General features: G+C 48.9%; 1 protein-coding gene and 1 long non-coding RNA gene across 2 annotated transcripts in view; one reads left to right on the forward strand and one right to left on the reverse strand.

Annotated features, from left to right (window-relative positions):
- Positions 1–1,758: 1,758 nt before the first annotated feature.
- The window catches only part of RGMA (repulsive guidance molecule BMP co-receptor a), a 43,942-nt gene continuing 30,557 nt past the window's right edge, over positions 1,759–15,143 (forward strand). The window contains exon 1 of the mRNA XM_038532742.1: positions 1,759–1,851. Coding sequence (XP_038388670.1) covers positions 1,838–1,851 — 14 coding nt within the window. The 5' untranslated portion in view covers positions 1,759–1,837. The remainder of the gene's footprint in view (positions 1,852–15,143) is intronic.
- LOC119871199 lies at positions 1,901–7,709 on the reverse strand. The gene is made up of 3 exons (XR_005357019.1): positions 7,407–7,709; positions 5,474–5,536; positions 1,901–3,713 (listed from the first exon to the last, which is right to left on the reverse strand). It is a non-coding gene; the product is annotated as an uncharacterized LOC119871199 (long non-coding RNA).

The following is a 15,143-nucleotide window of genomic DNA, read 5'->3' on the forward strand; positions in this document are numbered from 1 at the left end:
CAGTGTTTGGCAGGAAAAGCATGGGGTGCTGGGAGAGCCATTCCCTAAAGAAGAGATATTGGAGTTGGGCTGAAATATGAATGTGGGGAGAGATTATTCACCCATTTTTAGGTCTAGAGCCCCCCCCCCCATACACACACACACACACACACACACCAGCTGGGGGTGCCGGCACATGCACACACATACACACTTAGTACAACTCCATTTATTCCTGAAGAACCTAAGGCCCAGCAGAGCTCCATGTCTTGCCCAAGGTCAGGGCTAATTATAGAAACCGGCCATCCCAATATCTAATCCCTTCCTGTTAAATCACATGGATTTTATTTACATCCCCACCATAGATTATTTCAATACATTTGGCCAATAAAACGCAGAATATTCAGTTAAAACCACATCCTTCTAGACCACAAGCATAAATAACGATCGTGTTTTAATGTGGATGATACCTCTTCATTTTGCAAATCCAAGTTCTCATCATATCAAAATCCAAGACAGTTTGTTTTCAGTAAGAACGGGAAGGTCATAACCCTGTCTAAAACGCACTGGCAAATCTCTCTAACCGTGCAATGCCAATTTGGGCGTGAGCTGTGTGTTTAGGCTGACTTCACGCCCCAGCTGGGGTTTCAGATTTGCACATGGCGATTGGGTGGCTTTTTACTGTTGCCCTGCGAGGATCTTTCCCTGGATGCCCGAAGCTTCTGAGGATTTACCGCTGTCCTCGCTGATGCCTGTGCCTGCGCTGCGCGGTGAAACATTCTTCTGAAAAGCCTTGAAAAGCCGGTGAGAATCCACTTGCAGTCTGTGCGCTTGCACGTAAAAGCAAGGACTCGCAAGAACCGCAGAGGATCACAGTCTGACCCAAGGCTACTCCGGGGAGCTGCTGCAATGGGGAGGGGATGTGATACGGTCTTCTTACTCTACACACGCCTGGGTTGTGTAGAATTGTACATAAGGACGTACTGGTGTATGACACATTCAATACACATATATATTTAATGCATATGTGTGCGTGTGTGTTATTTCCAAGAAAAATCATAAACAAAACTAACATCTCAACAGAACAAAGGTGCTTCTCCGCAGAGAGCAGAAGCGTTTGTTTCTTCTGGATGGAACTGTCCATTCCAGAAAGCTCAGAGTAACTCCAGATCGACCAGCCCAGAACTGAAGGTGGAAAACGTGCCCTCCGCAGCAGCCCAGCGGGAAATTTGGAAAGTTGGAGGCGCCCCGAGGTCGCCGCGCTCGCGGTCCGCGCCCGCCTTGCCGGTGCATCTCGGCAGGTCCTGACTTTACCGCGCGTGAACCGCCGCCCAACCCGAGCGGGTGCGGGGGGTGCGGCCGCGGCGGGGCGGGGCCCCGAGAGCGCGGCCCCCACCCCCACCCCCGCCCCCGCCCCCGCCCCCCAGCCCCGCCCGCGCTCGCCCCCCGCCCGCGCCCGGGGCGCCCGGCCCGCCCCCTCCCCTCGCGCGCAAACGAAGCTCGCGACGCGCTCGGCGGCGGGCGGGGGCCGGGCGGGGGCCGGGCGAGGGAGGGGGCTGGCCCGAGCTGCCCGGCTCCGCAGTTGTCTCCCGAGCGCGGGCTGTGCCGCCCGAGCCTCTGGGCTGCGGAAGCGCGGGCCGTTGGCTCCCGGGCCGGCTCCTCCAGGCGCTCGCAGGCATGCAGCCCGGGAGCAGGCGGCGCGCCCCGGGCCGCTGCTGAGCCGGCCGGGGCGCGGGGAGCGGGGAGCAGCGCCGGCCCAGCCCCTCCCACCTCGCCCCGGGGCCCACGAGCGGCGCCCCCGCACCCCCTCTCCGCGCGCAGCCCCGCCAGCGCCACCCCCCGCGGGCCGCAGGGGCCCATGCAGCCGCCAAGGTAAGCGCGGGCCGGGAGCTGGGCGGACCCGGCTCCGCCGTCCCCGAGGCGCCCCGGCACCCGCGGGGCCACGGCAGTGCTGAGCCGCCAGCCCCGCGCCGCGTCTCGCTCCCGCCTTGCGCCCGCCTTGCCCAGACTCGGAGCTTTGCTGCGCCCCGATCGCTCTAGCTCTTGGCAGCAGTAAAGTTTCTGTGGTTTAATATTTGCTCTTTCTTCCTGCGATGCTCTCCGCGGGCCGCCGGCAGCGCGTGCTTGGGCCGAGCCGGCGAGCGTCTCCTGGGCCGCGTGCGGGCGGGGAGCCCCGGTCCTGCGGCGCGTCTGCTCCTCTCCGCCGCGGGACGGAGCGGGCGGAGGGCCGACCGCCGTGCACCCCCATTGGCCCGGCTGCCCCGGGTCCCCTCCTCCTGCTCCCGCCTGGCTGCCTGCCCCCGCGGCACGGTCGCGAGACGAGCGCCTGCTCCCGGGGCCCTGGGCGCTGCTTGGTCGGGACTCGGGTCCGAGCGGTCCCTAGAACCGGGCGCACCGGAGCGCGGGAGGGTCCGGGACTTGGGTCTGTGCTCGCGGATCGGAGCCCCGAGGGTGTGGCGGGCGGGGCGCGGACACGGTTCCACGCCCGGCTCGCGCCGTGGCTCCCCCAGGGAACCGGCCGAAGCCGGGGTACAGGTGTACTTAGGGGGAGGGCCCACGGGAGGGCAGGGACGCTAGGTTGCAATTCTTGGTTGCATCCCGTTAATGAAATTGCATTAGATTTGCTCGGAGGCACAATCCGTTCCCCCAGATTGAGATTTTTAATAGGAGCCTGCGAGTTGCTATTATGTGGTGTGGCTTCGGAAGGCGTTGAATTGTGTTTATTTAATAAATCGGGTGCCTCGCGGACGGAGCAGGGGAAATCGCGCCATCTAGCGGGGATGGCGAGCCGCGCGTCCCTTTTAGGCAACGAAGTTGTGTGTTCTCAAAGTGAGGAGGCTCCAGCCCCAGGTAGAGAGGCGGGATGCGCGCCTCCTGGGAAGAGTCGTCCTGAGGGTCTCCACAGTCTGGTTGAGCGGGAGCGGCCCGACACCCCCAGCGCAGCGCGCCAAGCTCAAGGGACAGCACTGCAGGTTGTACCGCGGGGCAGGAGATCCATCACCTTCTCCATCTGGCTTTAGGGTCCACTAGCAAAAACATGAAATGTTACCTGCCAGCTAAGTGGATCCCCGTCGTTCGACCATCTATTGTAGAAACAAAACAAAACAAAAAAACAGAAACGATGCATCGACCTCTTTCTCTTCTCCAGTGCATCACAGAGGGGTGATTTTTCAGGCAGATCTTGAGCCATGACCCCTAGGAAAGAGATCTGCGGTGAAGGGCAGCTGAAGGACGAGTTGGGAAAGGACCTCCTGCCAATCTGTGCAGGGACAGGATAGTACACCAAAATGAAAAATTTTAAACACATATAAAGGGTCTCCTGATGTTCCACTGCCATAGCAGGTGCCAGGCAAGCCCCCTCTATGAGGGCTGGGGGTCCCCAGCAAAAGATGAGGGGGGATGACTTTGCTGGGTGACAAGCAGAGCGGACAAAGGCTCTGGGTGGGGCACCCACCCATCCAGGCGGACTCCACAGTCTCCATGGCTGGTTTTTGCTGCCACCTTCCAGGCAGGATGATATTAGCAATGAGGGGATTCTCCCAGTACTAAGGGGTACGCTGGTTCCTTGGAGAGCAGCATGGTGGTCCCCTTGTGGTGAAGACCATTGCCCCCTTGCAGTCCTCTTTGCTGTGGTGGTGGTGGTGGTGGTGGTGGTGAGGGAGGTCCCAGATTCCTTTTAACAATAGCCTCACGCCTACCGTTTCCCTCCCAGGTGATAGACAGCTCCTGGGTATCTGTGGATATAGACATGTGGAATGGTGGGTGGCGGATCTGCCTCCCCCGTTGCTGTCTCTACCCCTGCAAGTGTCTATTTAATAACCAGATTTGTAACAAAAAGGGTCTTGCGGTAACCTGGCATCTTATTCAAGGATGACTTATTCTCTGACCTTTGCTTAGAAACCCCTTACAAGGCATGACTGCTTTCCCCCCAGGGTGTGTCATAACACAGAATGGAGCCAGGAACAGCTCCTATTTGATAGGACCCTTTGGCCACCCTGGGATGGGCCAAATACAGGAATTCTTAGATGAGAAGATGCAAAGTAAAATGAATAGGTACTCAACATCCCTAACATTGGGACAGGAAGTTTTTTCAAGCCACTGTCACACTGCTGCTCACCAGAACAGGTGCTGGCATTTCCATTTCTCTAAAGACACTCATGTCCAGAGCAGGATAGCTCAGGTTCTGCAAGTTGAAAGTGCCTTTTCCCCTTTGACCTTGCTACCAAATGAATTAAACTCAAAGCACTTGGGCAGCCCAGGTGGCTCAGCGGTTTAGCGCCGCCTTCAGCCCAGGGCGTGATCCTGGAGTCCCAGGATGAGTCCCACGTCAGGCTCCCTGCATGGAGCCTGCTTCTCCCTCTGCCTGTGTCTCTGCCTCTCTCTCTGTCTCTCTCTGTGTCTCTCATGAATAAATAAATACAATCTTTAATAAATAAAAAATAAACTCAAAGCACTTGTTGTTACCAAGTGTGGCCCCCAAATGTGGTCATGCCTTAGGTGGTAGGATCACCAATCTCTTGAGAAGTCTACCATCCAGGGAAAAGAGACGGGGATGTACCCAAGTGAAACTGAGCATAAACGATCTGGGATCACTGGAAACCAGTGCAGGCTCATTTGAATCTCTTGGTTCTATGAAAACAAGGCACCACTCCATAAAGATCATTGTTCTAGAACCTGACTTATAATATCCCAGAGGTAATTTCAAATAACTTTTAAGCGACTCTGGGTGTTTCTGTGGCTCTTTAAGGAGAATGGTGTTGCCTTTCAAACAACAGCCATTGTTTATTCATTCGAAGGACATAACATAAATTTGCCCCGAAGAAGGGAGGCTCCAGGCTCCCCCACCTGTCTGGTATCCAGCCCTATGCAAAGGACAGACTCCTTTTTGACCAAATGACAGTGTAATTTCAGCCTCCGATCCTTTCATAGCAATAGAGGTAGGAAGGAGCAATGAACAGGACAGTGGAAAAACTAAGGACTGCCTTACTCGATTGTGCATACAAGGTCAGGCCGAAGTCAGTTTCCTTGGTGATGAATAAACGTGTTTTAAAAGGATGCCCAGGGATCCCTGGGTGGCTCAGTGGTTTAGTGCCTGCCTTTGGCCCAGGGCGTGATCCTGGAGTCCCAGGATCGAGTCCCACATCAGGCTCCCTGCATGGAGCCTGCTTCTCCCTCTGCCTCTCTCTCTCTCTCATGAATAAATAAAATAAAATAAAATAAAATAAAATAAAATAAAATAAAATAAAAAGGATGCCCAGTTTCTTAGCTAGGTGTGACCCTATGAGTAGAGCCGAGGGGTCTTGAGGCAAGAATGCCTGCTGACATGTGAAACTTTTTCTAATTCTAAGGGCAGTGAGAAGGCATTTTGAAACTGGGGCAGAAATTAACAAAGCAAATGCAAATACCTTTCATAGCCTCATTTAAAAAATTTAAAGTCACTTTAAATTTTACTTTAAACTACTTTGACGAATATAAAAATGCCCTCTGTACTTACTTGTCTTATAAAATTATTATCACGTCCAGAGTAGGAGGGTGAAGAATTAAAGTGTAGCAAACCCTGTTTATGCAGGAAAAAAAAAAAAACAAAGAGTCCAGTGAGTTTATTTCTTGTTTATCAATTGTCTGTTTAAAGCAGCGCTGCAAGATGAAGAACTTTCTAGAATCGGGATACTAGATTTGCCAGAGTCTGAAAAATCTGGCAAAAACTTGGAAACAAAAAATTCCGTCGCCTGTCGGGTACATCAAGGCCAGTTCCTATAGATTCTGCAGCCTCCACAGGGCAGAGCAGAGATCAGCAGGTAGGAGTAAAAATGTCCTAAAACGTATTGATTTGTATCTGGGAGGCATTGTTTAGGGGTTACCAGCCCCCATGGCTGCAACTTGGGTTTTATTTTTCCATCCTCGGGAACTCTCCTACTCAAGGTCTTTGCAGCAGCTTGCCTGGCTGATAGCAGCAATTTGTCCTCTTTCCTGATAATGCTCAGCTCTTCTGCCCTCCTGAGCACAGAGATCCTGGCCACATCCTCAAGAAACATCTCAGTACCATTTATTCTTTATTCTCAGCACACCATTCTTCTGAAGATGGGCCCAAACAATTTTTTCACCCTCTTTTGGCACGGTGAGGACTTTTGTCTTGCTTGGTGACTTTTTGAAAGGAGCTCAGGTGGAAGCACACCAGCATACAAAGGCTCACCATTATGGCCCCCTAAACATTCATGTCAGAGGCGGCGTCGGCCACAGGGCAGGCACTCTACTTTTATACATTTGGCTCATCTGTGCCATGGTGTGTCTCTGCCCAGCCAGTTAGCTATTTAAAAACCACGATGCCTCATTGTGCCAGGTGCTTCCACAAAGTTCTATGCTCTCTCTCAAAGTCTAATCCTCTTTTGCGATCACAAGGTGTTGCTGGTTACCTCCTGACGGGATGGATGCCATATTACTTGGCAATCTGGGAGGCTTGCTGGGAAAACACCTGCTGGGCAAAAGGGACTTTGAGATTTGCTGCCAGTGTGCATTTTCAGCTCCTAATGCTGGCATCCTGGAGAAGAGACTGCTCTCACAGGAACGTCTCCCTTGAGCTGCTGAGAGCTTAAGCTACACCATGGTGTTGCTACCTCTGCAGCCTTTTTTGGGGGGCGGATTTTAAATTGATCATAGCCCCTTGGTCAAGTGCATGCCCTAGACAGCGGCCACAGAGTCCCAAGCAAATATAAGTCCTAATGACTTCTACAATGGCCTTTGTGATAAAGCGTCTCCCCTGACTCCCAGGGCTGTCCCTTGATGCACCTCTTAAAAAAGACCCTCATGGGGCTCACCAAAAACCCACTCTTTTGTTTTGAATTGACCAATCTGGCCTTAGCACAGAAACCCTCAAACGCTCTACCCGTGGACCCTAATAAAGGCTTGAGCCCCGGTCCTGCCTCTCTCTGCACTCTCCCTTGACCCCGACTCCATGGGGTCCCTCCAAGTGTGTGCCATGCTCTTCCTTTAGGATCTGTTAATAATAAACTTCTCTATTTCAGTTTCTCCTGTAGTCTACCCTTGAACCATGGCTCACCATCCAGCACCCTGTGCTCTCCTTAACAAGTGATAATTTGACAGAGTCTCATAACAGAAAAACACATGGAAATGCATATCTCTTTCACAGAATCATAAACACTGTAGGGTTTCCTCAAAACAATTGGTACTTTGGAAACAATAAGAATTAATGTTTGTTTGAAAGTGTGGGCATATAATATGCTTTCACTTAAATTTAATTTAATGTCCATTATGGAAAGAGGTAGAGTATAAATATAATTTATTATATTTATTATAATTTATTATATTTATAATAATAATAAATAAATATTACATTTTCTCAGATTGGCTTCCATTTATGCAAGAGAGGCAAAGCAACAAGAAAGGTAGAGTTTAGAGACCAGTCTTACCTGTAGGCACTATGAGGTTCACAATGGCCTCCCCTCAGCGGGTCCGGACCTGCCAGTAACCCCTCACTGTTACGTTTGGCAGGTCATTTTGTTCCAGAACAAGGGATTCCTGGGACATTAATTATTTATGTTGCTTCACATCCTTCAGTGCAGCCAAACAGTTTGATATTCACATTTCAGAATACTGAGTTCAAAATGTGTCTTTAAGTATCTCAAGAGCATATGGTAAGGTAAAGCCAGCTGCCACCCTTTCCTCGGCTGTGAGGGTTTCAGCTTGCTTTTATTTTTCTCTGCTGCGATCTCTAAGCTCCCAAGTGTCTGATTTCTTTATGAGTAAATGGATGCTATTGGCAGAATCTACTTCAGGCCTAGTTAGAAATCTATTACCTTTCCTGAGCCTGGGTCAGGAGTCAACGAGGATAAAGCACACCCAAGCCTTCCCTTTCTGAGGCAATGACCAATCTCTAGGGGCAGAAGCACACTAGTTTTGAATTTGAGACAGGGTTCGAAAGGCTTGTGGTTTGAAAGGACAACAATGAATTAATAACTCCAGATAGTTTTACCTAAACATCTTGTTGTGTAATATTTACTTCATCATTCAGAGGCTATATCCAAGTAAACATTCTATGAAAACTTGACCTAAAAATACCATTTAATACCCCAAAGAAAGAAGAGGAATTCTATAACTATTCCAACTGCCTAAATCTTAAAGGGGCTGGAGGAGATTGTTCAGGGAAGTTGTTCTTTTCTTAAAACATTTTTAAATTTGTGTTTATTTCTGGAAAACAGCTATCTCCAAATACATCCTCATTTCTTGCATTCTTTTTTGGTTTTTGAGGTAGGCCACACTCCAACGTGGGGCTCAACGTCACAGCCGTGAGATCAAGAGTCACATACTGTACCAACTGAGCCAGCAGGTGCACATTCCCCACGCCTATATTCTCATTTCAAACACAAAACCAGCTATTCTACAAGTGGGAAATATTATTTGATTAACAGAAAAAAGTAAACCCCAGATGAAGATGAGAAGCAGCTGTGGTTTGGTGGGGAAAAACACTAAACTCAGCATCATAAGGCCAGGGTGTGAGGCTCTCCCTGCCCTTGGTTTTTTGTTCTTGTTTTTGTTTTTGGTTTTTTTAGTGACCTTGAACAAGTCACTTAATCTCCCAGAGTTTCAATGTCCTCCTTTATGAAATGAAGACAGCTGTTCCCATGACACAATTGAGACAACTCAACAGTTATATGGGAGTCTGCCGCATAGTGGCCACTCAAGAGAACTTGAGTGTCACTGGTAATGCAATTAGAACCCATGCAGGAGTCAGGGGTATCCAGGAGTCCCTGGAGAATTCTGCAGATTTCCCCTCTGTGCCCACACAGACAAAGGCTCCAGCAGAATCTGGTGCACAATAGACACTATGTTCTAATCCAAACACCAATTCTTGCCCGTGATGTAAAACTAATATTGTCAGCTACTTACCAGCACTCACTCTATGCCAAGTATGTGTTCTCAAAAGTGTGGGCATATAATAACTCATCTAATCCTCCTAGTAATACTTGGAGGGAGCTAAAGCATATCACCACTTTACAGATGAGATAACTGAGATTTAAGGAGAGCCGGTGTTCAGACTGCGTGTTCTTAGCCGGCATGCTGTGTTGACTCTCTCGTGTCCAAGTGAAGCCTCTGACAGATTTAAAAGAGAAAACAATGCGGGGGGGGGAAGGATGTCCCATAAAGCGACACATTTGTTCATGTTTCTACACTGGCATTTTTCCCCACCTCCCATCAGCCAGCGATCCTCTTTATTTCAGCTTTGCATTAGCCATTCTAAACAGTTTTGAATTTGATGAATAACTTGGTTATCTGTTTCTATTGCTAAATGTCTATGGTATTTGTGCTTGGCACCAAATTGTTCATTAATCCAAATCCTCCAGCCTTCTGCTGGTTGAGAGAGACAGACTCACTGTCAGTTCAAACAGTTGCCATTTGGTGGATAAATGGTTCCAAGCTGGTTCTTCTCCCCAGTACTTACTGGAATGGGGAGAAGTAAACACTGGGTGGTCTGTTCTCCATTACAGGAACCTGGTGTGTCTTGGTATGGGTACCCAAAAGTTTCTTTAAAACAAGAAGGTACTGGGGCCCCTGGGTGGCTCAGTTGATTAAGCATCCAGCTCTTGATTTCAGCCCAGGTCATATTATCGGGGTCGTGGGACTGAGTCCCATGTGCGTCTCTGCACTCAGCAGGGAGTCTGCTTGGGATTCTCTCCCTCCGTCCTTCCCCCCACTCTCTCTCTTTCTCTCAAATAAAATAAATATAGAAGAAGAAGAAGAAGAGAAGAAGAAGAAGAAGAAGAAGAAGAAGAAGAAGAAGAAGAAGAAGAAAGAAAGAAAGAAAGAAAGAAAGAAAGAAAGAAAGAAAGAAAGAAAGAAAGAAAGAAAGAAAAGGTTATTAAATGTTTTTAAGCCATGGTTTCAGGTGTACAGTGGTACTGCTCGAGGATCCTTGCTGAAGAATTTCATGGTGACACTAAAACATAAAAGTGTCACTCTTCAAATAACATTTCCTACTAGCTTGGCCACATTTTTACCTGGAAAACCCAGAAATGTTCCAGATGAGGCCTCAGAATGGCTCCTTGGAGTCAGGTGTGAGCAAAGCCAGTTAGTGACAGAGCCAACAGGGGTTCCCGGGACCCCGGGGGCAGCTGGGCCATGATTCTGCCACGTGCAGAGCTGAGGGTCCAGAGACAGGACAGAGCATGCAGAGGTGAAGCCGCCCCAAAGCCTGGGCCGCTTGCTTTCTCCAGATCCACCGCAATGTCTCAGAAGTCTCAGTCTGCACACTGACAATTAAGCAATGCACAGATGCTATCATTTTCATACTGGCTTTGTAGGCAGAAGAATTTGTGAGTCGTAGACCAGGTGGTAAGTATGCTCCAGAGTCACAGTCATGAGGCTCACAAGAAAAGTGAGGGGACACTTTAATATATGAAACTTCCAACTATACGCTAGTCTGTAATCCCCAGAGGGAGAGACGTGAGAAGCCTCAAAAGAAAAAAATGTAGGCTGCCTCAAGAGTTTACTGAGAAACTCAGAAGTCAAGAAGGGAGGTGAGACAAGGTGGGAGGGGGTGCTCAGATCCAAACACCATGGAAATGCGACCCCAGAAACTGTTAGCAGGTAAGCAGGAAGGAGGGCTCCAGCCCAGCCTCTGTAGGCAGGGATCACCAAGGGAGTCTGAGCAAGAGGATGAGCACAGGAGGGGAAGTAGGATTAGTAGAGGCAGAGGGAAGACCTGACATCTCTGTGCCTGGGAAGGAGTTGGTGAGCTCATCAGAGGTGGCGTGACCGCCAGGAGTCACCCGTACCCCACTCTGCCACCAAGCCGTCCAGGTGACCTCTGGCGGCTTACCGACCTTCTGTGGTGTAAGTGGGGGTGAACATAAGCGGTCTGACTTCCAAATGAGAGAGGATGGAATAAGCATCTTTCAAGAGGAATGGAAATCCAAGAAGAGGAAAGGATGAAATCTGTCCGTACATCTGTAAATCCCCTTTGTGAGCTCAATTCTCTGACTGCTTAGCTCCCACCATGATGGAAGAGTTCACAGGAATATTTAACAGAGAGGAAAAGTAAAATAGGAAATGCCTACTGGGAGGTTGCTAATCATTTTGGGTGAAATGATAGCTACGGAGGTAGATTGATTGCTTTTTTATATGTGACTATGTGCCCATGGAAATGTCTAGGGAGATGCACATGAAACTCTTAATAGTTATTACCTCCAGGGAGAGTCACCTAATTTCACTTGATGAGAAGTTGACTTTTTTTAACATGTGCATCTATTACTCTTTCCATTTTTAAGAAAGAAATTTGATGCTGGACCGAAGGACATGGAAAGTGCAGAAAATTGTTACTCTGGCATTTCCTTTAAAAAAACAAACAAACCCTTTTATATCTTCCCAGCACAGTGAATGTTTCCATGCCCACCATCAGGGGTGTGTTTCCTAGAGGTTCTGTGGGGGGTACTTCATACCGATGTCCCAAGCCCAGCCAGTTCACCAGGCTCTGAGAGTCAACAGCCTCTGTTCCTGGAAGTGGACTCATGAGCAGGAATGCTTACCCAGGCGGCAGTCTGATGTAGTATCCCGACAGGTGAAATTTTGATGGAAGGTGTTCCAGACAGTGTGAGGTTGACAGAATGTAGTTGTCACCAGTCTTCACCGTCAGTGGTCCCATTTGTCAAAGAAGTTACAGAGACTCCCCACCGCACCCCAACTCTGAGACACTCATCAATTTTGTAGAGTTCCAGGTTGATTTACAGTAACAACAATGGAGAGTAAATGTAGGGTTCCCGAGACACCACATAAACACGTACTGAGCATGTGGTGCGGAAGTCATTTGTCTCTATTGAGACAATAGACTCAATCTACATTGAGGGGTCAATCTACAGCAGACATCTGACTGCTCCCCTGAGCTGCCAGGGGGTGGCAGGTGGTGGAGGGGGGGGAGGACTGTCTGCTACTCATCTGAGAACCCCCCAAACCCCCAAAACCTCTGGAGCTGAGTGCTCCAGAACTCGGTGAGTGCTCGTTGAATGAGTAAAACAGAAATGCAGTAAATAAATGAAAAGAAATCTGTCTTCTGTGGGGCAAAACAATGGATTGATCTGATCACATACATTTAAAGCCATGTCAAGAGTAAATAAAATCAGCTAATGTGTCTTAAATCCATATGAAAGAATTCAAAGAAAAAGTGAGATAGTTCTTCAGTTTCTACAGAGAGCTATAGGAATGCCAGGGAAATCTGTGTTTCAAAACATCATTAAAATATTGGAATAAAATCTCACATTTCAATTACTAAGAATAAGCATCCCTCACGGAATAGGGTGTACTCAGAGACAAAGGAAACCTTTGGCAAGAGCTAAGAGAACAACATAGGCCAAAAGAGGAGCACGTTAAGGCTTTCTGAAATCTACAGGGAAGGGGTTCTTTGTGCCACACTAAGGACAAGACTCATAAATGCTCTGGAAGAAGAGAAGCAGGGAGAGGCCCTTTCCCTCAATCTCATGGAAACAAACAGGTCAAGAAAACTCTACGGCCCCCTACCCCCAGCCATCTGGAGGGAAGGGAGCAGGGGTAATTAGAGATGGCAGCCATGTCCTGGTGGCCAGAATGTGCACTGGCCTTCCACACCGGGCCTGCACCCAAGGGTATACACCCTGGGATCCTCTGCCACAAAGGGAGCCCAGCCATCTAGGAAGGGTTACTCTTCACAGCCCCTCTGTGGAATAGATACTAAAAAGTAATATCATCAAGCACATTCTGAAGTCCCAATTAACTGGACATAGCACAACACACTTTCTGAAAAGAGAACATGAAACCAGAGAAGTCTATTAGCATTCTTTGAGGAGGGAGAAACAGGCCTGGAGACGAGGGAGAAACCCAGGGCTGAATTATGTTTAGACTTTCAAAATTCCTCCTGACAAAGTTCCACCCCAAGGATCATTTGCAACAGTGAGTCGCTCTAGAATGTGCGGGGTAAATTGCCATGGATTGGAACTGTCCTTAGAGACAGGAAACAAAAGATAGCATAAACAGGTACTTTTCTGGATGAAGAATTATAAACAGTGGGGATCCCCAAGGATCACTGGTACTCCCAGACTTAGTTTAAATGTCCGTAGATCATCTGAAGGAGAGAATGCTCAGATGCTTCCAGGCCTGCGGTTGAAATGAAGGGTCTGGAGACAGATGGCAGACCAATGGTGGATAACTGGCAGGATAAGCTGATGAGTTAGCAAGGAAGGGCACACTGAAGCTTTAGCAGGGACAAGTCTCCGTCAGTGCATTTCGGAGAACATCGTGCAACTAGTAACAGAATGGACTCTGTCCAGCGTGTTTACAGCCCGGGACAGGATCTTGGGGTCTTTGCAAAGTGTTTGTTTGCTAACCGTGCACAACCAAGTGTTCGGAAAGTGCTAAAAAGCCTTCAGAAACTGCATTGGAAGCTAAGCTAAAAATAGGATTCTCCCTGGGATCCACCCAAACCTGGCGGTGTTATGACTTGCCCCTAGGAAAATAACACCTTGGTACCATAGAAGGGTAAGTAAAGTAATCAGCCAGGTACAAGACTTTTCCTGGGATGCTGGACTGCTTTGTTCTTTTTATTATTATTATTTTATTTAAATTCAGTTTGCCGACACGTAGTAGAACACCCAGTGCTCATCCCATCACTTGCCCTACTTAGTGCCCGTCATGCAGTTACCCCCATCCCCCGACCCCCCTCCCCTTCTGCAACCCTTTGGTTTTTTCCCAGAGTTAGGAGTCTCTCATGGTTTGTCTCCCTCTCTAATTTTTCCCCACCCAGCTTCCCCCCTTCCCTTATGGTCCCTTTCATTATTTCTTACATTCCACATATGAGTGAAACCATATGCTTTGTTCTTTAGAGTGGAAAGATGAAGCCAAAAAGATGATATGGTCAAAGTCTATAAAACCTTGCAAGTTACTATGATGAAGGGGCACCTGGGTGGTGGCTCAGGTGGTTGAGCATCTGCCTTCAGCTCAGGTCATGAGCTCAGGGTCCTCGGATGGGGCTCCTGCATCGGCTCCCTGCTCAGCGGGGAGTGTTCTTCTCCTTCTCCCTCTGCCCCTCCCCTCCCCTCTGCTCATGCTTTCTCTCTCTCTCTCAAATAAAATATATTTTTTTAAAAGTATGATGAGAAAAACAACTTTAGTTTTTCCAAGTTGCTGCCTGTGCATTTTACAGTGTGAGAACCCTGCTGGCACCCAGTGCCTGGACATTTAGATCAGGACTCAGGTTTAGGGTTCATTCCCTCCAGTAGCTCCTGCTTTTCTTTTCCCAGGATACCTTTTGAATTAACCCTTAGAGTTAAGCCCAAGAAAAGTTAGTGACCTCCACCCCCACTGCCTTACAAGTAGTAGGTGCTTGCTACCCCGCTCTCTGTCTCCTGCTCTTTCTTGACCTGGGATCCTGGGATGGAGGGCTGCCCCTCACCTAGCTCACTTCATGCCCCCCTTCTGAGATCTTTCTGAGATCTGTAAGTAAGAAGGCTTGTGACTCCAGTTCCCTTATGTGGGTTATCGAAACTGCGCCTTCAGTCAAAACCACCCTGTGGGTCTCGCTTGCCCAAAGTAGGAGCTTGGATGCTGAGGGAACCCCCTGCTGACCCCTTGTGGGGGGCTTGTGCCCCCTCATCGCACAGGTCATAATCTGCATATTCCTAATGCAATACACCTGCTCCGGCTTCTCAACACAGTTATGGAGAGAGTGAACAAGGCCTGGTTCATCAAATCTGAGACAGCCAAACCCACGGGAGCCCTTGAAGTTTGAAAGAGGAATTTGAAACTAAGTTTTATTTCGACTAAAGAGGATTGGGTCCCACCCTCAGTTGCAAATTGAAGCAAGTAAGTTCCTCAAAACATGGTACATAGGCAAAAATTTGGGGGTTAAGGTGATGAGAGTAAGTGCAAGCAATTTTACCAGTAAACGACTGATGGATTAGGAGCTGTTGGCAACATACCCCCGCACTCATGAGGTTGGTAAAAGTATTTCTTGGGACCAGTGTTGGACCGTTAGCTCCCTCCTTGTCAGGAGTCTGGGCACACATGTGAGAGAATCCTAAATCAAGCCAGTTTCAACAGAATAAGGAACTTTGTTGGCTCCCACAGCTGGAATGGGTACTCACAGAGCTCGGAGGAGGTGCAGGGAGCCCTGAAAATCTCCACCA

This window comes from Canis lupus, chromosome 3 (assembly GCF_011100685.1).
Source record: "Canis lupus familiaris isolate Mischka breed German Shepherd chromosome 3, alternate assembly UU_Cfam_GSD_1.0, whole genome shotgun sequence".
In the NCBI taxonomy this organism is placed as follows: Eukaryota; Metazoa; Chordata; class Mammalia; order Carnivora; family Canidae; genus Canis; species Canis lupus.